General features: G+C 46.2%; 1 protein-coding gene and 1 non-coding gene across 5 annotated transcripts in view; both read right to left on the bottom strand.

The window, feature by feature from the left end:
- Positions 1-414: 414 nt before the first annotated feature.
- TMTC3 (transmembrane O-mannosyltransferase targeting cadherins 3) overlaps positions 415-23,512 on the bottom strand; it is a 39,603-nt gene continuing 16,505 nt past the window's right edge. For 2 of the 4 annotated variants that reach the window (XM_032971391.2, XM_076072929.1), the window contains 6 exons: positions 21,168-21,288; positions 13,998-14,109; positions 13,743-13,846; positions 12,842-13,011; positions 11,944-12,170; positions 415-11,121 (listed from right to left, as the gene is read on the bottom strand). In XM_032971391.2, the coding sequence (XP_032827282.2) occupies positions 10,181-11,121; positions 11,944-12,170; positions 12,842-13,011; positions 13,743-13,846; positions 13,998-14,109; positions 21,168-21,288 (1,675 nt within the window). In that variant the 3' untranslated portion in view covers positions 415-10,180. The remainder of the gene's footprint in view (positions 11,122-11,943; positions 12,171-12,841; positions 13,012-13,742; positions 13,847-13,997; positions 14,110-21,167; positions 21,289-23,512) is intronic. The other 2 variants (XR_012946412.1, XM_076072931.1) reach the window with 2 other exon arrangements.
- LOC116958674 (U6 spliceosomal RNA) lies at positions 11,554-11,660 on the bottom strand. The gene has a single exon (XR_004405444.1). It is a non-coding gene; the product is annotated as a U6 spliceosomal RNA (small nuclear RNA).

The following is a 23,512-nucleotide window of genomic DNA, read 5'->3' as shown; positions in this document are numbered from 1 at the left end:
ACAAGACTTAAGCCAAAACCCAAATTATGAATAATACCGTGGTCTGTTAATGGTGGCCTTTAAAATTGCATTACCACGAGAAGGTATTGTCTGTAATGAAGTGTGGGAGATTCCACAAGTTGTTAATTCATTATAATTATAGCACATGTATTCTGGATGTGTCTGGACACAAACTGTTTACCCAGTCATTCCTTGTGGTTTGTTTCTGTGATGAGTATTCCTATTGGCCAGTGTTGTGTTTCAGAGGCCATTTTTTGTTTTTTTTTCGATACACTGCTTCCTCAAGGATTATAAAACACATACATATGGTAACACTTTAATCTTGTTCAGAAATAAATTTGCGTTCTCTTTGCGCGATTGAATGTACATTCTAACACGTTCCACTTAGTTTGTGTAACATAGAACACAGCTCGATTCTCTTAGCATCAAAATAAAGACAATTTTATTTTTGACGAGTTTCATTGCATACAAAACTGCACATAAACACACCACTATAATTAAGGCGCGCATACACAATGAATCACCGAAATGAGACCAATCTGCACCTTAAATTCGCAGCTTAAGATTGATTTCAGACTCAAATGATTATCCATACACAGCTTTTGCACGAAGTCATTTACCAAATAAAGACCCCCCCCCCCCCCGGGTAGAATCTTGAACAGATTTTTGGGGCAAGTGCTGTTAGCGAGCACCTATCAAAGCTAGCACGGCACACGAGGGGGTGGGTGGCCAACGCCACGACCGGCCGCCTTTGTATCTCCAGTGCTGATGTGTAAACACCGCACCAGGTACTTATTTACGCCTGAGTTAACCTAGGGGAGGCCCAGGACACACACACGCGCGTGCGCACAAGCAGCGGTCAAACATTTTGATAACATTGCAAAATAATGCTTTCACCCAACTAAACAACCCACGACACAACGTGCATGTTATATAACCTCACTGGTTTGTCAGGATGTGCGTTCATTTAAATCACAAACATGATGTGGCTGGGTGGCTTAAGTGGTTCATAATGAATATCAGATCACAGAGTCTTCACCGTTGAGTTTAGGCTATAAACACCGGTGCTTACACCAGGTACTCACGCGTGGCATATGATGATCTTAGTCACCAATGACATCGCACAATAAAAATAATACAGTTTCCAAGTCAACTTATTTTGACCATTCCCAGCTTTGTGTGGCTTTCACAAAAAGATTGTAACACGGCGAAACTTTCCCTGAAATCAGTTATTGAAAGAAGCAATATCTGGTTTCTGGATAAGAAAGATGAACCTGCGTAGACTTATAGATGCAAATCTGCGGTAGCATCTTTCCCGATGGGATCATTCTCTGGTGAGGATTACACTGCCTTCCAGTGAAGGGGACCTAGAGTGGAATCTTCGTGAGATCTGATAACGTAACATTATACAACTAGTGACAAAACAGGTTGGAAAAAAACCCTGCAAATAAATATAACATATGGCTCAAAACACCATACCAGTATCATCGTTAAAACTGCCTTATAAATGATCAATACAGAGCCAAAATACATGTGAAAAGTCATCGTGGCTTCCTGATCAAACAAGGGATGGTGCTCATTTTCAGGAGTGACCCTTAGCCAGTGGTGACAATTCCACATCGCTTTGGCAGGGACCAGTCCGGTTACGAAATCCGTTGTTAGCGTTCAACAGAGGAACTGAAATTCATTGACCACGGCTGATTCAACCATAGCGGAGTAAGACGTGCAATTATGGCCAGATTACGAGTCAAGCATTCTGCAATAACGCCAACACATATGAGTCAGCTCTAAAAACACGGAATGTTCCCCCAACTTAAACCAACAGTTGAACTGTAGCTACACAGCAGACATGCCCCGTTAATCTCACTGCAAATTTCTCAGCTTGACATGATTCGTTCGTTCCTTTAAACGTAAGCATATTTCAATTCAAATTACCGATTTTAATTTTACTCGACTCGTGTTAAGATGCTACACACGGACTTTCGCCTTTCAAAACCGTGAAAGACCGTGACGTCTTACGGAGGCCTCCATCCAGGAGTGAATATATCATTGGCCGATGATGATTTTACAATGGGTTGATTCATAGTTTGTATTTGACAAGGGAACATTGTTCTTAAGACATGCCACGTAGTGACCACATTGTAAACATGCCATTCACAACTCGGTAAAGGTTATCTATCTGTCGTCTGCTTCGAAGAAGGACCAGTGTCTAATGATGTTAGTCTACTGTGAAGTGTTATTGTATGCACTAATGCAGGGTTTAATGTAATTACGTGTAAACCACTGCTCTCTCAGTCCTTTTAAGTGTTATGCAATCCTTAACATTTTATATTTTTCAATGTTAAGAAGGCCTATTGCTTTAAAGAGCACCTATTATATAATGTTAATGTAGTGTAGTTGATTAATGTATCGATGTTTTATTTTCTTGTGATTGTGTACCGCTGCCAACGCAGTATCACCAAATAATTGTTTTAAATGTTACGAAAAATAACAGTTAGGGGTAATGCCCCTTGCATTACTGCCCATATGCTTCAGACAGTGTTGTCCAACCCAGTGAAGTATTTTCACCAGTGCCAAGGTCTGATCCCCTCAGGTCTTATTGCAGAGTAACGGCTAACGTGGTCTTTGAGAACCATATTTTAAGTGTCTCGGTGAACACTTTTCCGGAGGGATCATTGTAAAACAGGGAGTGCGTGTTGTTGACATTTAGGAATAAATCTGCAGTAGTAACATATTAAAATTACGAAGAACAACAGTGCTCTGCAGTGTACTATGCGTAGTGCAAGCCTTAAATACCTCCCAGACTTCACCGCGCCCAAAATTACACCACACAGAGTAACAAGAGTGACACATTACACAAAGCAACGCGAGCAACACGGGTGCTCTGCAATCGTAATTAACATGCCAGCGACCCCATCTGCACGCTGGCTGGGTGGTGGGAATTCCTTGCCCCTAGCTAACACTAAGAATACTGTGCTATAAAAAAAAAGCGAAGTCATTTTACACTCCGAAGAGGAGAACACAAACACGTCGACTGCTTGCACGAGGGAAGGAGAAGAACATTTAATCGTTTGGACACTTGACAAGAAAAACCTGGGACTTTCCACCATCATTCTACAGGGCATAGGTAAGAGGTAAAAGGAGGACGGACACGAGATCAACTGGATGACAGCTGTGAAAACATAGGGACTGATATAATTTGGCACAATAGCTGACAGACTGCAAAGAGGGGTAGGCAAACTCGAACGGATTTGATAGCTCCTCCATGCAGAAAAACAGTTTTTATTCTCCTGCTTAACATCTGCAGAGTTGTCTCAAATAGGTGGCAAACCATAAACAGTCAATCCCACGCGGCAAAGACGAGTTTTTCTTGTGAGCAAAACAACACAATGGTCTGCTTCTGGAATCATGAATAATCAAAGTAAACGTCATGAGTCAAAGATCTGAACTTGAGTGTTAAGGCTTAGGAACACGAGGGATGCTTAGCATGCAGCATGGCTTTGATAAACTATTTCTTTCAGTCTGGATAAACCCTTGGGGAGGAGTGGACGGGGGGCACGGGTGGTGGTGCAGTGCTTAGCACACTGCGCTATGAACCCGGCGACCCGAGTTTTATTTCTACCCAGAGCCAACATCGGTGGCGAGTAATACCTCAAACGGTCCCGAGACAACCCTTCAACAATGCACACGGACCAAACACGGTGAAGCATGGCCAAACAACCGTCGTGACGTATACGGCACGAGGAGGCCTTCATCCAGCAGTGCACTGACAAAAGAGTTGCACCATTATTGTTTGACATCATTAAACGGTTAGTGAAGTCCATGTGAGCACCTACCAAGGCCAATGCAACACGAGATGAGGTGAGAGTTGTGGCCGGAATCGTGCACACCTTGCCACCTTTCTCTCCCCATCGTCGATGTGGTTTACTCACACCACCAGCACACCAAGTAATTGTGTTAGGTGGTGCTATGCTTCTGCCAGAAATTGGGGTGTCAGGATCCAGGCAATAGAGGTGGCTTGTAGGGTTGAATGGAGTATTTGAAGTCATTGCATGACCAATAATAAAAGACGAAACTCAATGACACAGTGGGGGATAGGACACATCGGTAGACTTCGGAAGCTTCGACAGTGACAACAGTGAAAACGACGGGGTCTAATTTAAACAGTTAATTAGGCTGTCATCAAGAGCTGAAACAGTGCAACACATAGCGAGCTTTCTCCACATGACTCCCAGATTGCCTACAAAGCATTCGTGAAATCCTGAGATAAGCCTGGGGTCGAAATGTCGAACACGAGCACGTCTATACGTTCAGAGGAATGTTGTAACACCTCGCACACAGCACCATTCAACTCGGGTGAACAAAGACAGAGATTTCCCTCCCCCCAAAAGCTCTTTTAATAAATATACTCTTGGAACATGTACGATTAGTGGACAGAGGCATGAGACAGGGTGGGAGGCCAACACCACGCCAGGCTGCCTTTGTCTCCTGTTGTTTGCACACGGCACCAGGTATACTCATTTAAGCCTGAGTCGACCTAGCGGATGTCCATAACCGGTAAAAATATTCCCCACTGTTATTGGTCTTGAGCGGGAATTGAAATTGGGCCACTGGGTTTGTAACGCAGTGCGCTAACCCTGCTACACTACCGCTCCCCACGAACTGAGAAGAACATAGACAAAGATCCCACGTATAGCCTGTAACAGACTGTTGGGGCAAGTGCTGTTAGCGAGCACCTATGGAGGCCGGAACGGCACACGAGGGGGTGGGTGGTCAGCGCCACGCCCGACCGCCTTTGTCTCCCCATTGGCGATGTGTTAACGTCGCACCAGGCACTCATTTGAAGCCGAGTCGACCTAGGGGAGGCCCAGGACCAACCGGTTCAGATATTCGTCACTGGTGTTGGCCGTGAGCGGGAATCGAAACTCGGGCTAAAGGATTCGTAGCACAACGCGCTAACCCCATTACACTACCGCTCCCCTCACTCACAACACGCAGCTGCTCACAAGCAAACACTGACCCACTATTCCTCCCCCCACCTCCGTTTAGTATGAGAGACATGGTGGAGGGCGGGGGGGGTTTATGCAGAAGCACATATACCACTCGCGTTTGCCTAAAACCCAATATTATAATTATTTTGCTTGTTTACCCGGGAAAGCCTCGCTGAGTGTCAAGAATATTATTCAGGAGGGTCCTGACAAGTTTTCAAAGTAGGAGGTGATGCTTGCTGTGGAATCACAATTGGGTAATTTTTTGGTATTTTCTTTTAGCATGGGGATGTTTAACCCATACCAGTTTATTCGATGGGAGGTAATTGTAGAACCCGGAGGAAACCGATGCAGAGCAGGACAGAACCTATAAACTCCACGCAGAACGACTCCCGAGTCTGAAATCGAACCCAGGCTCACCAACTAATTTGTTTGAAGTAACGTTCGTTATTTGGTGCGTGTGGGCTGCTTTCTGCCACGTGTAAGCAATGAGAGTGATGAGACCGGCGACAGCTTTACCATACAGATATTGAATACAATGTCACTCGGCACCGTAGTTATTCTAGGCTGAGCCAACCTGCGTGAGGTGCCGGTTAGGTAAAGTCATCGTGTGCCATCGTAGCCAGGAATTTTAAAACTGGCTGCTGGGATCGTAGCGCAGTACCATGGAGTATTGAAAACAACGTTGGAAGGAATTACACTGCAGTGTCAAGTGATGTCAGCAGACGCCAATTGATGGCAGCAGGGCACATGAGTGGTGAGGCCAGGACCCCACCTGCCTGTGTCTCTACCGCACCGAGTACTTTTTTTTAAGATCAAGTGACCGAGAAAAGGCCCGGCGCACACATGCTAGTAATGTGCCACGAACGTGCATGGGCATGAAACGAATAAAAAATGTCAACGGAATCGTAGCGCATTACATAAATCGCTTTGCCACTGTACAAACCCCACGACACCTCCACGCCCCAGTATATAAGTACGCGCAAAGCCAACACAGGAACAAACAAAGACAAAAATCCCCCATATAGCCTTAACAGAATGTTGGGGCAAGTGCAGTTAGAGAGCACCTATGAAGGCTGGCACGGCACACGAGGGAGTGGGTGGCCAGCACCACGCCCGGCCGCCATTGTCTCCCTAGTGGTGATGTTTACACACCGCACCAGGTACTCATTTGAGGCTGAGTCGACCTAGGGGAGGCCTGGGACCAGTTTAGATAATCGTTACTGGTGTTGGCCGTGAGGAGGAATCGAACTCGGGAAGCCGGGTTCGGAGTGTAGTGCGCTAACCGCTGTACCACCGCTCCCCACGGGACACACACACACACGAATCCACACTTACAGTCTAACATCCTGGTGCTTGTTTACAACACTTAAGGCACTTGCAACTTTACTGGGGGCAGGTTTGTTGATCTCTGATAATACCGTCAGAGCTAACCTAATGCAGCGTTTTAAGGGTGTGGGCTTCAAAGTTTGGCTTTGAGAGCTGGGTTTTATATTCGACGAAGATTGTCAAAAGTGGGAGGGGAGGGGTGGTTTAAGGTGTTGTGTTAAGGGATATGGATTACGGTATAAGGTTGCCCTGGTATTTACATGAGCTATCAGAGTGACACTGGGGATAAGCATCATCTGTGCGTTTAACTTTCGGGTTAAAATTCGGCTTGCAATTATTCTTATCAACCATTACCCACATCCGTACGAAACATGATAGTCATCCACCGTTTGCAGACAAGGTACTTTTCTCGGTAATCACTTAATAAAACGTACACCACCCACGGACGTGGTGCTAACTTTGTTTTCGACGAAAGTGATAGAGTTGAAACCGCAACTTCAGGCTAGCTTTATCTTACTTTTTGCAAAATACAGTTAATGGTGAAACTGTGCTAAAAAGTTTTGCACGGTTTATCTTTCATGATGCTTGTCAACACACCGAGGTGGTCAGGAGGTGTAAATGCCGGGCAACGTCAACATCGATCCAATCACTTCCGTCACGAGACGCTGCACCGGAGAAAATAACTTCACTGACATTTTCCTCTGATGCACAATCACACCATCACAAACCGTGAGCGCGACCCTGAAAAATGCCCAAAACTACAAAAATGCTTCGAATGTGTGTGTGTGTTGTCCTTGTCCAATTTACACTGTGCATAGATAACTAAGCGCGTATGAACGTTATCGTCTATCTGGCTGACGCTGTGCTTTAGAGATCTCGACTCGGGAGTCAGAAAGGTTACGAGTTCAAATCCAGATAGGGAGTCAATTCAGACGCATCGTCTCCCTGGGGTTAATAAATCAAGTACCTACTTTGTGGAAAAGTCAACAATAGTTGTCGCATGGAGAGATAGAGACCAGACTTCTACTATGATACCGCGTGTAAATCCCAACGCTCTCAACGTAATACTTGTTTGAGCGTGGCGTCGGTTTACTTGATTGCTCGAACGCATGATGTGGAACAGCTTTGCTCTTGAGCTTTGCCCTAAAGTTATTCATCGTGGCAGCGAAGCGCGGCAGTCACCTTAAGCGGTGAACTCACAATGTAAGGTCGGGGGCAGCTCTAAAACAAAACGAAAACTGGGACAAACAAAACATTGTTTCTCCTGGTATACACCGCGTATTGTCAAATAGAACATTGCCTGAACGTGCGGGCAGCTTTACAACAACAATAAAAACACTTGTGAAACTACATTGTTGCTCACTGCACAATTCATTATATGCATTACCTGCCATAAATTCACACCGTGATTTCCAACAGGCATTTAAAAATACTCATATCTGCCTGTTAGGCACTCAAACTGCTCTTAATTGGACGAAAAATATGCTTTTATTAATACATTAACTGGGTGCCACTTTCAAACAGGTGGCTAGAGACCACCGGTTGCATTTAACCACAACATATCCCATCTGATGTAAACCCAACTGAGTGGACTCTCACGGGGTCATGCTCGCACAACCTAAAGTAGAGCTCTACTCAAGCCCTGACAAATAAAGCCATCAACTACTGATCACTCTCAATGTAACTTCCCTTCTATTCGTCTTGTTCTGAAAAAGTACTGCGCTATTTAAACAACTTTCATAACTCTCACTACCTTCGTGTCCTTCAAAATACGCTCCCGAGTGTAAACAAAACTCATCAAATTCACTTCTCTCTTCCTCTATTTTCCTTTGAGGACTGGAAAAAAAAAATCTACAGTTACTAACTGGTCGTCATTAAACTTGGCCAACTAATCCACGGGTTAATGATTCAATTCCGACAATCGTGCTATGAGAGAGGCGCAGTGGCCTTCTCTCGCAAGCGATAATTTCAGAGTCATTGACCATCCCCACTTCACAGCAGACGGATGCCTTTGGTTAAGCGTAGCAGTGATATTGAAGAGAGCGCTCCCGCAGGAGATACTAGCATCTCACAGCTGGATTGCAGGCGAATCATCTGCAGGTTTCAAGGAGCCTGCCGTCCAGTGAAACGGGGTCTTCTTTGTTAAAAAGCAAACAGTCCACCCAATGAGACGGGTTCTTCGCGAAATGAATCAGGCCAGGACTTTATGAAAGGTAAAAGAGGTTGTGATTGGTAGGGTGCACGTATGTGACGGATAAAGGGGAGATTACCAATACAGGCACTGGATGTTGGTGATCAATGGGAAGACTGAAGCCAGACAGATGGCAATGATGAGACTGTGACAGCAGTGCTTACAGGGCAGATGTTCATTTTGCAACAGCGCCGGAAGCAATTAGTGTTGTGTAGATTAGTGTTACGTAACCATTTAGGGTTGCAGGAAAGGGAGGCGTGAAGAGGCGCCGACTCAAAGATGCCGTGCAGACCCTTGAGCACTTTGTTGAGTGGTAAAGATAACGAAGGTGGGATTGGCGGCGGACTGTGCATAGATCACGGTGAACTTGAGGTGTCCAATCTGCAGGTGACATCAAGGTTGACCGAAGGAGGCAGCACAGAAAGTAGATTCCCGACTTACGCCCACGATGGATTTATTTTAGCATGTTCTCCTCTTCTGCATGCATCTTCTCCAGATACTTCAGTTGCATCTGGCGCACACAATAATACTCATGAGGGATTGTCCAACATCCGAAGCGACTCTCCTTAAAAAAAAAAGCCTTGAAACTCAGTTGCCCATCTGCTCGATAAATATTGCCCAATGATTATATAAATTCTGTGAACCTCCTAAGCATAGCCCACAAGTATAAATTTTGTACAGGGTGATTTCCCACCATCGGAGTGATGTGACAACTTCCTGTGATGCAGCTTCCTGTGATCGTAGTTACTGTGGCATCCACAGCCCTACACGACGCCAGATAATGACCCCACAGTCATTAATGACAAGCCTGTCAATAATGCATTGTAATTGCCTAATAAAATAATGCAGACAACGCGACATAGGTTGACAACAGAGCCTTGTTCTTAATTACGTGTGACCCCCCGACTTACGCTGGCTCGACCTGTGACCCTCCGCTTTGACGACCTTTGTTGTAGTAATTAAGACCCCCACGGTAACGACCAAAACTCGTATCAACGACCACCGAACAGCTGCTACCGACACCGAGTCGGTTGGCAACAATTCTGCGCGTGTTATGGGCACAATCGTCGCCAGGTAGCGCTGCTTTGTTCTTCTGCTGAATGCCTATGTACAGTCTAGCCTGACAGTCTGCAGCTGCAGCGAGAGCAAACGCAGCATCTCTTTCACAACGCTCCTCACTTCTTCGTAAATTTTCTTCAAATTTACGTATATTTTTTTTCACCTTTCGCTACAGTCTTAAAAGAAGATGCAGAAAAGTACTTGAGGATTATCAAACGTAAGTGTCTGTTTTTACTTAATAAATGTTTGTAAAGGTTATGTTACGCTAAAATAATGTTTGTTAGGGTTGTTTTCATAAATTTCGTGGTAAATGTTAGTATTACATGGTTATGTAATGGGTTTCCAAGAATGGAACTCCAATGTGTAATATTGCGCCTACGGGAAATAAGGGTTCGACTTACGACGGCTTGACTTGCGACCGTCGTACATGAACCAATTAGGTCGTAGGTGCGGGGTTCGCCTGTACAGTCAACTTTGTCTTGGTTTCGTAACAACTAAGAAGCCACCTGTGTGCAAAGTTATGCAGCCTTGTCTGAATCCTCACTAATGGTGCTTGCATCCTCCAGATTCTCAGCAGGCCCATGGGTTGAGAACTCCCGTCCCGGACTATCCCCTAGATCCCATCTAACGCTCGCTCTATCTCCTCCAGCCGCTTCAGCGCTTCTCTGCGCTTCCGCTCAATGTCCTGGGCCCGCCCAGCAGGGGCCTCGCTCGTCCCATCCACATCCTCCTTGAGCTTCCTCCCATCATTCTCTGCCTGTGGGCTCAGGCTATCACTATCTCGTCGGTGACGCCTCATCACCGACGGTTCCTCTCCGACGTCATCACTACTCTGCTGCTGCTGCTGATGACTCTCCCTATGCTGCTCTACGTAATCATCCTGCTCCTGCTCTCGCTGGTTCGGCAGTTTTTGTCGATTCTGTTGTTGCTGCTGAATGCGCACCTCCTCCTGCTGCTGATGCTGCTGTTGCTCTTGCTGGTTCTGCTGCTGATTCTGCTGTTGGTGCTGCTGCTGCTGCCGCTCGTGCTCGGCGAGCTTTGCAGCCACGACGGCGAGGTGACGCCGGATGTACTCCTCGCCAGGCGCCATGGCCAGCGCCTCGCGCAGGCAGTCGTGTGCACGTGCTAGCTCGCCCTCCTCGAACATCACCACGCACAGGTTGTGCTTGGCCTGCGAGTTGCCCGGCTCGGCGGCCAGCGCCCGCTGGAAGGCGCGCCTGGCGCCGGCCGCGTCGCCCCGCCGGTTCAGCAGCACGTCGCCCTGCAGCACCAGCGCCTTGGCGTGCTGCGGGTGGTGCTCCAGCAGCTGCTCGAGCACAGGCAGCGCGTCCAGCTCGTGCCGCGACTGCACCAGCAGCAGCGCGAGGTTGAAGAGCGCGCCGCGGAAGTCGGGCCGCAGGGCGACGGCGCGCCGGAGCCAGCGCTCCGCCTCGTCTGCGCGCCCCATGTCGGTGGCCACCATGCCAAGGTTGAAGTAGGCCTTCTCGTCGGACGGCTCCAGTTCGGCGTAGCGCAGGAGCCGCCCGTGAGCCTCCTCCAGCAGCTCGCTGGCACCTGCGGAGATGGAGGGGGGGGGGGGGGGAGCGGGCAGGCAAGTGAGTAGGCGACTCTAATAGCGCAATTGCGTGGGCAAAAATAATGGCGGATTCTAAGGCGCCGCAAATTCAGCAAGCCGTTTGCAAATAACAGATGTTAAACAGTCACCATTCGTCCCATCCAATGAGATTGAGATGTGTAGTGTCACTTGTGGCTCTTGACGAGGTTTTGAGTTAGTTTTTTGAATGACGGCAGTGACTCAGCGGTTCGGGACGCTCAGTGACTGACTGCTCCAGGCACGTGAGCCGGCGGCCGCCAAACATTGTTTTTGTCTTACATCAAAGTTGGTGGATGAGTTCTGATGTTTGCACACTGAAACAGGTACTCCTAGAAGGCCCAAGGCTGGTTCAGATTTTGGCCATAGCTGGAAATCGAAGCCGAAAGGCTTTAAACAATATGCAATGCTTTATGAATTTGTGTCACCCTTGCACAGGGGCCATGCTAATCTTCTCTGTATCATTCCAAAGCACACAACGACTAAGGAGCCCTGTGTAGCCTTTAACAGACTGTTGGGGCAAGTGCTGTTCACAAGCACCTATGAAGGTCCGCACAGCACAACACACTAAACAAAAAAAAAATGCTTTTACTATGACCATCCTGTATACCTGGCGAGGTAGTTAACATCTCACCACCATGGTGCCCGAGGGGGTGAGTGGTCACAGCACCACGCCCGGCCGCCTTTGTCTCCCTAAGTGGCGATGTCTACACACCACACCCGGTAATCATTTGAGGCCGAGTCGACCTACTACCAAGTACACGCACACGTGCGCACGCACGCACCAGTCTCCTGGATGAGCAGGGCGGAGTTGAAGAGCGCGAGGCGGTGCGCTGGCTTGAGGGCGAGCGCACGCTCAAAGTGGGCGAGGGCGTCGCGCGGCTGCCGCAGCTCGATGTGCACAATGGCCAGGTTGTACCAGAGGTCGGCGTTGTCCCCGTCCAGCGCCACGGCCTTCTCGTACGCCGCGCGCGCCTCCGGCAGCCGCTGCATCTTCAGCAGCAGCTCCCCACTAACCGCAGAGGGGTCATGAGGTCACGGGGTTATGGGTAAGTGCGGGGGCCACAAGGTCACAGGCAGCGATAATTGTCTGAAATAAAAAAAAATTCGTTTCAATTTTGTCTTGGTGTTAACACAAGTCCTTAACAGACAGTGATGTTGAGAATGCCGAGTGAAAATGTAGGTCTCGCAAAACTGCATTGTGGGTAGGTAATTAGAACTAAACATTATCAATCTGGCCGAGTGGCGCTATGCTTAAAGTGTAGGTAAGGTTTCAATTTCAAATTTCATTCGAAGACTGACTTACCAAAAATATGAGTACCACTTTGTATAAAATCAAGACAGTAGTTGTTGCATAGACAGGCTGGCTCTCACCATGAGAATATGGAATTTCCACCAGTGGAGCACAGCCGCCACTTTGGCTTTCGAAGAATATGACAAAAAGGTATTAAATATGCAAAATGAAAGACTTTGCATGATGATAGCTCAGCCTTTCAGCAGAAAACCATTCAACAAAGGAACTTTGGCAGTGTCAGCACAGATGTGTTTTACTCCCATAACGGCTCATCAGTGAGCCCAAGCCCAGCTACGAACCAACAAAGAAAGGACAAAGTGTTTTAAGGGACAATTCGGCACGCCGACCGCTGACAGCACAGCAAGCGACCGCACAAAGGGGTGTCACACCGGCTGATGTAGGCCTGCGTGAAGTCAGGCCGCATGGCGATGGCCTGGCGGTACAGCGAGTCGGCCTCCTGCAGGCGGGACTCGTTGGTACGGATGATGCTCGCCAGGTGCAGGTACACGTTCAGGTGATTCGGAGCCACTCGCGCCGAATACTTCCTGCCTGGCACCACCTGGTGGGGGGGAGGACACGGGGAAAATCCGGTGGAAACTAGATGGTTCAGTTGCGGAGATGCCTGGGAAACTACATTATTCATCAAACTGTGCAGGGTCGTGGATTTGTTTGACTGAGAGGCAGGCAGATGTGTTGAGATGAGAGGGTATGTGTGGGAGAGTGGGATAGCTGTTTGGGGAGCAGGTAAATAGGTGAGACAGTGGGTGAATGGGAGAGTGGTAAAGTATAAAGGAGAGTGGAAGAGTGGGTGAATAAGTGAGTAATAAGGTGGGTGAGAGGGTATAAAACATGAAAGGGTGATGTGAGATTAGTGGCGTGAACTTCAGAGCAGGGGAGTAGCCAAGTGAGCTGTCAGAAGAGTGGGTGGGAGAGTGGGAGAATACTATGGCTGCGTAGGTGAGTGAGGGGATGACGAATGATTAGGTGAGTGTGAGATTGGCTTTATGGGTGAGGGTAAGTGTGGCTGAGAAAGTGGGTGATAAGATGAGAGAGTGGGCAGGGGAGTGTGGTCAATCAGAGAGGAGTGCACTTAATCACAATGGGAGAGTGAGAGTAGACGGGTGGTCGGGTGAGCAGGTGGGAGTTTGGGTGGGTATGGGTGGGGAGCACAATGCACGGACGATGCGGTGATGGGGCGGGGTAGGTTCCTAGCAAGCCGCTGGGTCAATGAAGAGAAGGTGGGCAGACGAGTCCGATGGGGGGGTTGGGGGCGGTTCAGCGAAGCCCCACCTGCGGCATGAGCGCCTTGGCCTGTGTGTAGGCGTCCTCGGCCTCCCGCGTGCGATTCAGATTCTTGAAAGTGCGGCCCACGTTCATGTGCGCACCGACGTCATCTGCAGCGCATAGAGCAACGTAAAACAACGGCAGCGGGGAGCGAAACGGCACTGCTATTTTGCGGGGCGGGCAGGCGGGCGGGCGAGCGAGCACCGGTGGGGCGCAAGTGCGGTGCGACCGTGATGCCGTGTGGTCGTGCAAAGGCAGCACCGGGCTGGACGCGTGCCGCCTGAAGGAAGTAGTTCAGTGCCCCCGTGTAGTTCATCTGATTCTCCAGCGAGTGGCCCACGTTGTTCCATAGCTTAGCGTTGTTTTTGTTCACCTGCAAGGAAGGGGGGGGGGGGGAGGTTATCAGGGGGCATATGCAGGGCTGTATACGGCTCTTTAAAAAAATACTTTATCCCACCTGTGCTATTGGTGCTATGTCATGAGACAAAATAGCCATTCCGAGTTCTGGCACAGCAGTACAACCCTTCGTGTTAGTGAATGGCCCACAAGAAGTGGACATCAGAGAGATCCTCTTGAGATCCCTTCAAGTGGAAGAGAAACCAGAATCCCAGTGGTGCCATCCCATTGCCATCGGGCCACCTGGGTTTGTGTACAGCTCTTAACTATTACAGCTAAGCATGGTGAGGGCACAAATGCAATTAAGCTCGTTGGATGCTATGGTTGGCAGATGAAGTATATTTGTAAGACTACCATATCCATTGGGCTGCAAAGTAGCCAAGAGACTGCAGTACACCGAACGGTTTCCCGATTCATCCATGAGAACCAGTCAGTGTTATCGCCTGTAATGTGTCATTTTTCTCCGGGTACTCTGGATTTCTTTTCGAAGACAAAAATTCCTGAACAAGAAACTGGTCTATGTGGGACCTTCCTAAAAATAAGTTTTAAGAATGAGTGAGGCTTTCATGAATAAATATTGATATATATGTTTTCAAACTATACTAAATTCTCTACGAACAAGCCTATCTATTGTAGAATAAAAGTATTTTCTTAGGTGGAAAGACAGATATATGAATGAGACATTGTTTGCTTATCTATATTAATATTTACATGCTTCCCAAAGTAGGCAAATTATTTTTGTTTTCTATTGTAGAGGGTCAGTTAGTAGCCATCTGAAAAAGAGTACTGTACTCAAGTCAATGAAAATAAATACCAATCCACTGATTGACCGTTTGACTTTGCAGAACAAAGGGTTATCTATTGTAATATATGAAGACCTTTAACTCTACGCATTCTCTGACAACCACCAGATGTCTGGGAATTTCCACAGAAATTATTTACAGAAATGCGATTGGAGCCACTTCAACAGGCTCCCTTTCAAGTTCTGTAAAGCGTGTTTTCTTGCAAGCCATCCAAAAAAAGTATTTTGTTTTAATATTCATTAATAGCCTTCAAATGTGAGCTTGCCTAAATCAGATACGATTTCCATATGTTTTTGGTGCAGTCACTGATAAGCGCTATGAAGTCATCACACACGCTATGGTTGAAAACATGTATATTTCCACTGATGTGAACGCATAATTCTCAGATTTAATAAGCAAACAGAGCAGTCTATCATGATTCCATGTGATCTTTTCAGCATATGGCATTCCACACGGACATATCTGAATGAAGAACCTCACTTGATTGACTGGAATTCCAAATTGGATTTTTTTATTGTGTTTGTACTGTGTTGCTCAGTTTGTGCCAGTTTGCATCAAAAGGTTTATGTGGATTATATGTCATACCCAAGGCAAAGAATATGACATGAGAGCAGCAGAAAAACAACCCTCCCTTAATATTTCATTCATCAAAGAGTAATTAAGAAGCAGTAATGTATTTTCCATACAAAAAACCCCCACAAAAATGAGTGTGCAGACTCATGTTGCCCTGCGTGACATGGTTAGAAATTCCGAGACCGTTTTACAAGCGGGAGGAAACGGGAGTAGGTGGGAAATCCCCAGCATTGGAATCCATAATTAGTAAACATCTACGTACGGTGCACTCTGCACTGCCCCGTTTCTGACAACCTCAAAGGCCTACCGGGTAGCAGTCTCACATCAACACCATTATCTGCAAAGCTTAACTGAACTAAAAAGATATTTTTTTATTTTAGGTAAAGCCCACTGAGCTACATAACTTGTTTCAGAAGCGACCTAGCCACAAATTATAGCTCAACGAAGTGGCTTATCATGTGGATATTTATAGCAGCCAAATACTCTAAACGCATGTTTCTAAATGTGGAGGGAAAAACTGGAGGACCCGGAGAAAAATCCACCTGACAACGGGGAGAACATGCAAATTCCAAATATACAGGCATCAGGGTGGGGATCGAACCCACAAACTCCTGCATACCAGGCAAGGTATTTAATATCTCGCCACCATGGCGCTCCTGGATTAGTGGTACGCACCATCAAGCATGTCACCTAGAACGGTTGTACACTCCCCCCACTCTCCTAAAATATCTCATAAACCAACGTGTCATATTCCATCACCAGGCAACTTTCCCAAATTGGAACGTAACAAAATAACACTTGACTCGCTAAAAAAGGAAGCTCACGATAGGGGATAATAATTGTGTGGAGCATAGGTGTATAGTACAACAATGGCAAAGAGACTTCGGAAAAATTGCATTATGGGCAGTTTGCAACACGGCGGACAAGGATGCATTTCTACTTCAAGATCGAGCCACAGCCAGACACGAACTGCAAATATTGCTAGTGATGGGAAAGGGCAAAGTTAAGCAATGTGATACATTAAATTGTCTGCAACACAGTGGTCATAATGATGCTTTTCTGAAGTTTTATATATTAATAAATAGTACAGACAAAGCACACAAATGCATAAAATAACACATACAAGCATGCGAAAACAAGTGAATGTGTACATATATACAAATCACTTGAGTGCACATTGCAAACACGTGCATGTGTACTTAGTCAGATCTACAGTGAGGGAAACAAGTATTTGATCCCCTGCTGATTTTGTACGTTTGCCCACTGACAAAGAAATGATCAGTCTATAATTTTAATGGTAGGTTTATTTGAACAGTGAGAGACAGAATAACAACAAAAAAATCCAGAAAAACGCATGTCAAAAATGTTATAAATTGATTTGCATTTTAATGAGGGAAATAAGTATTTGACCCCCTCTCAATCAGAAAGATTTCTGGCTCCCAGGTGTCTTTTATACAGGTAACGAGCTGAGAATAGGAGCACACTCTTAAAGGGAGTGCTCCTAATCTCAGCTTGTTACCTGTATAAAAGGCACCTGTCCACAGAAGCAATCAATCAATCAGATTCCAAACTCTCCACCATGGCCAAGACCAAAGAGCTCTCTAAGGATGTCAGGGACAAGGATGTAGACCTACACAAGGCTGGAATGGGCTACAAGACCATTGCCAAGCAGCTTGGAGAGAAGGTGACAACAGTTGCTGCGATTATACACAAATTGAAGAAACACAAAAGAACTGTCAATCTCCCTCGGCCTGGGGCTCCATGCAAGATCTCACCTCGTGGAGTTGCAATGATCATGATAACGGTGATGAATCAGCCCAGAACTAGACGGGAGGATCTTGTCAATGATCTCAAGGCAGCTGGGACCATAGTCACCAAGAAAACAATTGGTAACACACTACGCCGTGAAGGACTGAAATCCTGCAGCGCCCGCAAGGTCCCCCTGCTCAAGAAAGCACATAAAAATGCCCGTCTGAAGTTTTCCAGTGAACATCTGAATCATTCAGAGGACAACTGGGTGAAAGTGTTGTGGTCAGATGAGACCAAAATGGAGCTCTTTGGCATCAACTCAACTCGCCGTGTTTGGAGGAGGAATGCTGCCTATGACCCCAAGAACACCATCCCCTCCGTCAAACATGGAGGTGGAAACATTATGCTTTGGGGGTGTTTTTCTGCTAAGGGGCCAGGACAACTTCAAAGCATCAAAGGAACGATAGACAGGGCCATGTACCGTCAAATCTTGGGTGAGAACCTCCTTCCCTCAGCCAGGGCATTGAAAATGCGTCGTGGATGGGTATTCCAGCATGACAATGACCCAAAACACACGGCTAAGGCAACAAAGGAGTGGCTCAAGAAGAAGCACATTAAGGTCCTGGAGAGGCCTAGTCAGTCTCCAGACCTTAATCCCATAGAAAATCTGTGGAGGGAGCTGAAGGTTCGAGTTGCCAAACGTCAGCCTCGAAACCTTAATGACTTGGAGAAGATCTGCAAAGAGGAGTGGGACAAAATCCCTCCTGAGATGTGTGCAAACCTGGTGGCCAACTACAAGAAACGTCTGACCTCTGTGATTGCCAACAAGGGTTTTGCCACCAAGTACTAAGTCATGTTTTGCAGAGGGGTCAAAAACATGCGTTTTTCTGGATTTTGTTGTTGTTAATCTATCTCTCACTGTTCAAATAAACCTACCATTACAATTATAGACTGATCATTTTTTTGTCAGTGGGCAAACGTACAAAATCAGCAGGGGATCAAATACGTTTTTCCCTCACTGTAGCACGATTCACGGTGTTACATACAGTCCAAATGTGAAACCATTCCCCTCCCACTTCCCCATTTACTGATTAAACAGCTCTCACTCTCACCCAACACACAAAAGACAAAGATCCCCCATGTCACCTTGAACAGACTGCTGTCGCAAGTACTGTATGCACATATGAATGCCACCACGGCACACCAGGGTGGCCAATACTGGCCGCCTTTGTCTCCCCAGTGCTAATGTTTACACAACCACACCAGGTACTTATTTAAGGCTGGGTCTACCTAGGAGAGGCCCAGGCCATGTTCAAATATTTGCAACTGTTAGTGATCGTGAGAATCGAACTTGGTTCACCGGGTGTTTTGGCACAGTACGCTAACCACTGCACAACTGCTCCCCTACTACATGAACTCTCTCCTGGAGCCCTCTCATAGCTAGCAGACCTCGACACTGGCGTTAAGCTCCTGAACATATTGCCATACACGAGAGGAGAACCGCTCCTCTCAACAGAGACAAAGCTCCCCCGTATAGCCTTAACAGACTGTAGGAGCAAGTGCTGTTAGCGATCACCTAAAAAGGCCGGCACAGCACACGAGGGGGTGGGTGGCCAACACCACGCCCGCCCGCCTTTGCCTCCCTCGTGGCGATGTTTACACATCACACCAGGTACTCATTTGAGCCTGAGTCGACCAAGGGGAGGCGCAGGACCGGTTCAGATAATCGTCACTGGTGTTGGCTGTGAGCGGGAATCGAACCAGGGTCGCCAGGTTCGAAGCGCAGCACGCTAACCGCTATACTACCGCTCCCCTCTCAACACACGCACATATACCCACACACCATTAAGTTAACTCCGGTATTCAGAAACAATGAACCAATGTCATTCACAAAACTACCCAGTTCACATTCGACTATTCTGAGGGTGCAAAGCTTTGGCTGATTAACTGGGGCCGCGTATGTATGACTCATTGCCAAGACAATCTAAAAGGTTTAAAGCATGCTGGACTCCCAAGTCCAAAGTCTGTGCGCTCACAGATGCCAGAAATACAGAGCTTTGGATATGGGCAGGTGGATCACGCCGAGATCATCGTGTGGCGTTCACGTCTCGTTATGTTATTCGGTGTGAGAAGCACCGACAGTTACACACAACATGATGTAGGACATCACATCGTGTATCGTCATAGTGCAGTACAGCGCGACTACAACTATGCAAGCCGCTATTCCAACGATCTGTGTCGTGCAATTTGAAGTTTTACACGCGAAAGGAGTTAATTTTAGCAGCCATTTGCGAGTTGCAAGAACATGTAGGTGATGCACACGTATCACATTGCATGCAACCGTTCGTGACGTCGTACAGTGTGACAAGGGCTTAAGCTGTCAGAAAATCGGATTGCAGTAAATATATTTTTTATTAAGAAGGTTGATGAGGTAAAAAGTACAGCAACTACTGATCAACACAATTCAACCGATGCTCAACAGCTGCAGCAATGCCCAATATCATTCTGCGGTTAACGTGTACACGGCAGAATATTTGCGGTGAACAATACTTCACAAACGCTTACGCAGTACTCTACCGATAAACTACTGTGCATAGAATCAGAATCTTAATTTAGACAGGAGAAATCTGATGAGCTAAGAATCCCTTTTTCAAAGATGTCCAGTCAGGGTGCATCAGAAACATAGTGCAAAACCACTGCCACACTCTCCCCTCAAGACAAGAATATGGCAAGAGGGATGCAGAGTAGTTACTGTACCGTAGGATCCATTCCAACAGTTGGTTGTACAACTTACTTATTGATTGTAGAGCACAATCAATAAGTAAACACTACAGCTCCATCATATATCCTTATCTCCACATGATAAAAAAAAGTATTTCAAATATAGCCACGGCCTTCTGCGAGTGAATAATTTCACCAGCGATGATTGAGGGCCATGAGGCGAATGGCAAATAAATATACATTTGAAGAAGACATTATCTGCTTACTTATTTTGTTTTGCACACTTCCAGCTAGTGAACTATGTAGTTGTCGTTATCAGTAGAGTTATGGGCTGTACGATATTTCATGGAAGCTTGGATAAATAAGGTCCAAAGATAGAAATAAGTACTATCGCAGCGATTATAAAGGCATGCAGACTACCCAATGTTTACTTTATAAACTACCCATTCTATTACTTGATTAAAACTATATTTTTTTATTTACACCATTGCTTGTCACAACCATCGCCTGAACCTCACAGTGGTGAGTCAGAAAGAAACTCACTGTGGTCAAAGCCTCAATCCCACACTGGTTATATTTTAACTCCCACCATAGTCTGAGTCAAGCCTAAATTGTAATCTAATGTGACCTGAATCCCACACCAGTCAGTTTCTTGATAATATATGAATCAGAAAGAATAATGATTGTGTCTCAGGGTCAATCACTTATACAGTAGTGCAGTCCACATTATCTCTAAGGGGATAATAATCTCCGCATATAAGTTCCAAAGAAAATGCCATTTTGTTCACTTTATGTATTCTTTCCGACTAAAAATTGTAAATGCACATTCTCACATGTTAAACCAATGCCTAAAAGTATTTACTATCTCTTGTTTCAGGAAGTCATCAAACAATACAGACATGAAGATATAAAAACATGGTTGACCGTGTTTCTCCCATATTTCACTATGGCCCTTCTCCACAGCACATAAAATGCTACGAAGGCCCATTGCCTCAAACATCGCCTACTACACATTTTTGCCACAGTTGTTATTGACAAATATGTTGCTCTATCCTGATACTATCCTTAACCCTAACACACCTCTGGTGCTTAACAAACCCCCCCCCGCCACTCCCCCCTTTCAATGTCTATTCTCTCTCCGCTGCTGCTGCTGCTGCGTGCAGCGTGCGTGCTCTTGTCCGAGCGATACCTTGAGCGCCGACGTGAAAAGCGTGTACTCCGTCTCCCAGTCGCCGTTGCGGTGCACGGTCTTGACGGCGTGCATTGCCAGCAGGAGGACCAGGCCAGCCCACGTCAGCACGCGCACGGCCCTGCGAGCATTACAACAAGTGTGGGTTACCCGACGTCCAATGATATCGGTAACGACGGTGCCACTCGTGGTCGCGTCTCGACACGGCCGTGTCCGTCGACACCGCTCATCGCCAGGAATGCTGGCTGCCAGAATGCTGTCCGTTTTTTTTTGTAATTAATCGTCTGTAATAAGATACATACATTTTTGTATCCATGTGGTACATTTTTAGTCTTTGTTTCACCTGCACAGTATTCTTCGTGCTGTATGCATGCACTGTCATATCTTTGGAACTGTCATTTGCATATTATCTCTTTCGTGTGGCCTTCGAGTGCCCTCTCATCTATAATCTACTTCAGCTTTTCTTTCATCTGTCCATGACAGGGTGAGAGAGAATGGGAGCATTTCTCCAGGGATGAGATGAGATGGTACTATAAACTGTTGTCAAGATCACGGATATGGGATGAAAACATTCCTTTTGTCACTCCCTAGCCCCACATACAATGTGGATTTTCATTACACCAGAATTCAAATGCATCTCAATACAATGCACAAAACACTGGGACGCAGATATATACTGTGTATGTGATACAAATGTGGAATTCAAATGCGAGCTCATAAATGTTGTGGTGCCTCCTCCAAGACACATCACAGCCCAAAATTTAGAACAGCTGGAATTCCTCGGCACTGTGAGATCTAAGTTCTAACCAGGTTGCCTTTCTTAGCTTACGACATCTGAAGGAGAAATCTTGTGGATTCAGGGTGATTTTGGTTAAGACTCACTGTTTCCATTCAATTCATATCTGCCTGTGTATCTGCATGCGTTTTATCGGTGTGTATGTACGTATGCACGCCCAAAAGACTATCACTCTGTATTTCTTCATTGCCAAGCTGTTTAACGGCCATCTTCTGGCAGTCTCAGTAAGATGCAGACCAGTGTGAGATCGTGTTAAGAAGTTCCGGACCTCAAAACGACCTTCCTCTTCCGCACAAACGCTGATCTTTTATCAGAGGAACATCCCGTTTTTAATACCGAGGAGTCAACAATGTCCCCCATTGTTAACAATGACAGGAGTATGCAAGTCTGCCTCGAAGACACATCTTTTTGAAAAATCACCAGGCATTCTAAGCTATTCCAGGAAGAGGGGTCACATAAACCAAATGGAAATGATCCAGCTGTAACACAAAATAGAACAATAGCTTTAGACTCGAAATCATTGCCAGTATTTCTCTTTCCTGTTATTATATGTAAAAGCGTCGTTATTAATGAAGTGTTGTGATAGCCAAATGGTCTTCTGGTAAAATTATTTTGAAGAATAAAATCACAAGTTCAATTCATGCAGTAACTTGGTTATTCGTGACAATTTTAGGAAAACTTAAAAGTAATAAAAAATGTTCTCATGCCGAAATAAGTATTGAACATTGTTAATCGGACCCATGTGCCCGGTCATGGGTCAACGGTGGAAATTCTGCTGTCTATAACAGGGACTGAGGCATTCAAAGAGGCAAAGCTTGTTGACTTCCCAAAAAGCTGTGCTTATTTTATTAACCCAGGATGAAATAAGGGCTGTAGCGATCACAAAAATGAGATTTCAACTCATAACCTTCCGATTGTGAGTTGGACATAGTTTTAAAATGTGCCATCCACCTGGCTGGATGGAACAGTGGTCCGTACACTCCATTTAAAGGTCGCAGATTATAAATCACAGTCGGTGGTCAACTCAGCCCTGCATACCAGTAGCCCTTATCCTGCGAGGCTCGTTAAAGTGAGCAATGCTTTGTGGGATCTCAAAAATGGCTGGCCTATGGAGAAACTAATCCCACCATTGGAATGTGGATGTTTTTTTTAATAACCTTTAACCCAGTGCCCCTGAATGAACTTGAGCACAACACATGCTTGTTTTGACACGACAACATTCGTGACGATACTTTAAATGCTATTGGGTCAACAGGTTTTGGTTAAGCATTTTACAGATACTGCTTCAGATGACAATGACTTTGGCCATTCATAGCCTGTCAGTGTTTAGACATGAGCCAGCACTGCATTTCTGGATGTGACCAAGCATTTTTGAAACAATGGAATGAGCACTGGCCAAGACTTCATTCCACACACAGCAAAGGAGCATAAGTCTCTTGCACAAAATGAATGCGCCAAGAGCTCACATCGCATTCATCACGTGTGACAGGAGTGCTGACTGTTCCAGGAAGTATATAAAATGTGGAATGCCGTGATAGCATCTCAAGTA

This window comes from Petromyzon marinus, chromosome 3 (genome assembly GCF_048934315.1).
Source record: "Petromyzon marinus isolate PM22_M1 ecotype Great Lakes invasive population chromosome 3, UKy_Petmar_22M1.pri1.0, whole genome shotgun sequence".
NCBI classification, from domain to species: Eukaryota; Metazoa; Chordata; class Hyperoartia; order Petromyzontiformes; family Petromyzontidae; genus Petromyzon; species Petromyzon marinus.
The sequence above is the reverse complement of the archived record's forward strand: the minus strand, read 5'-3'. Positions and strand labels throughout refer to the sequence as shown.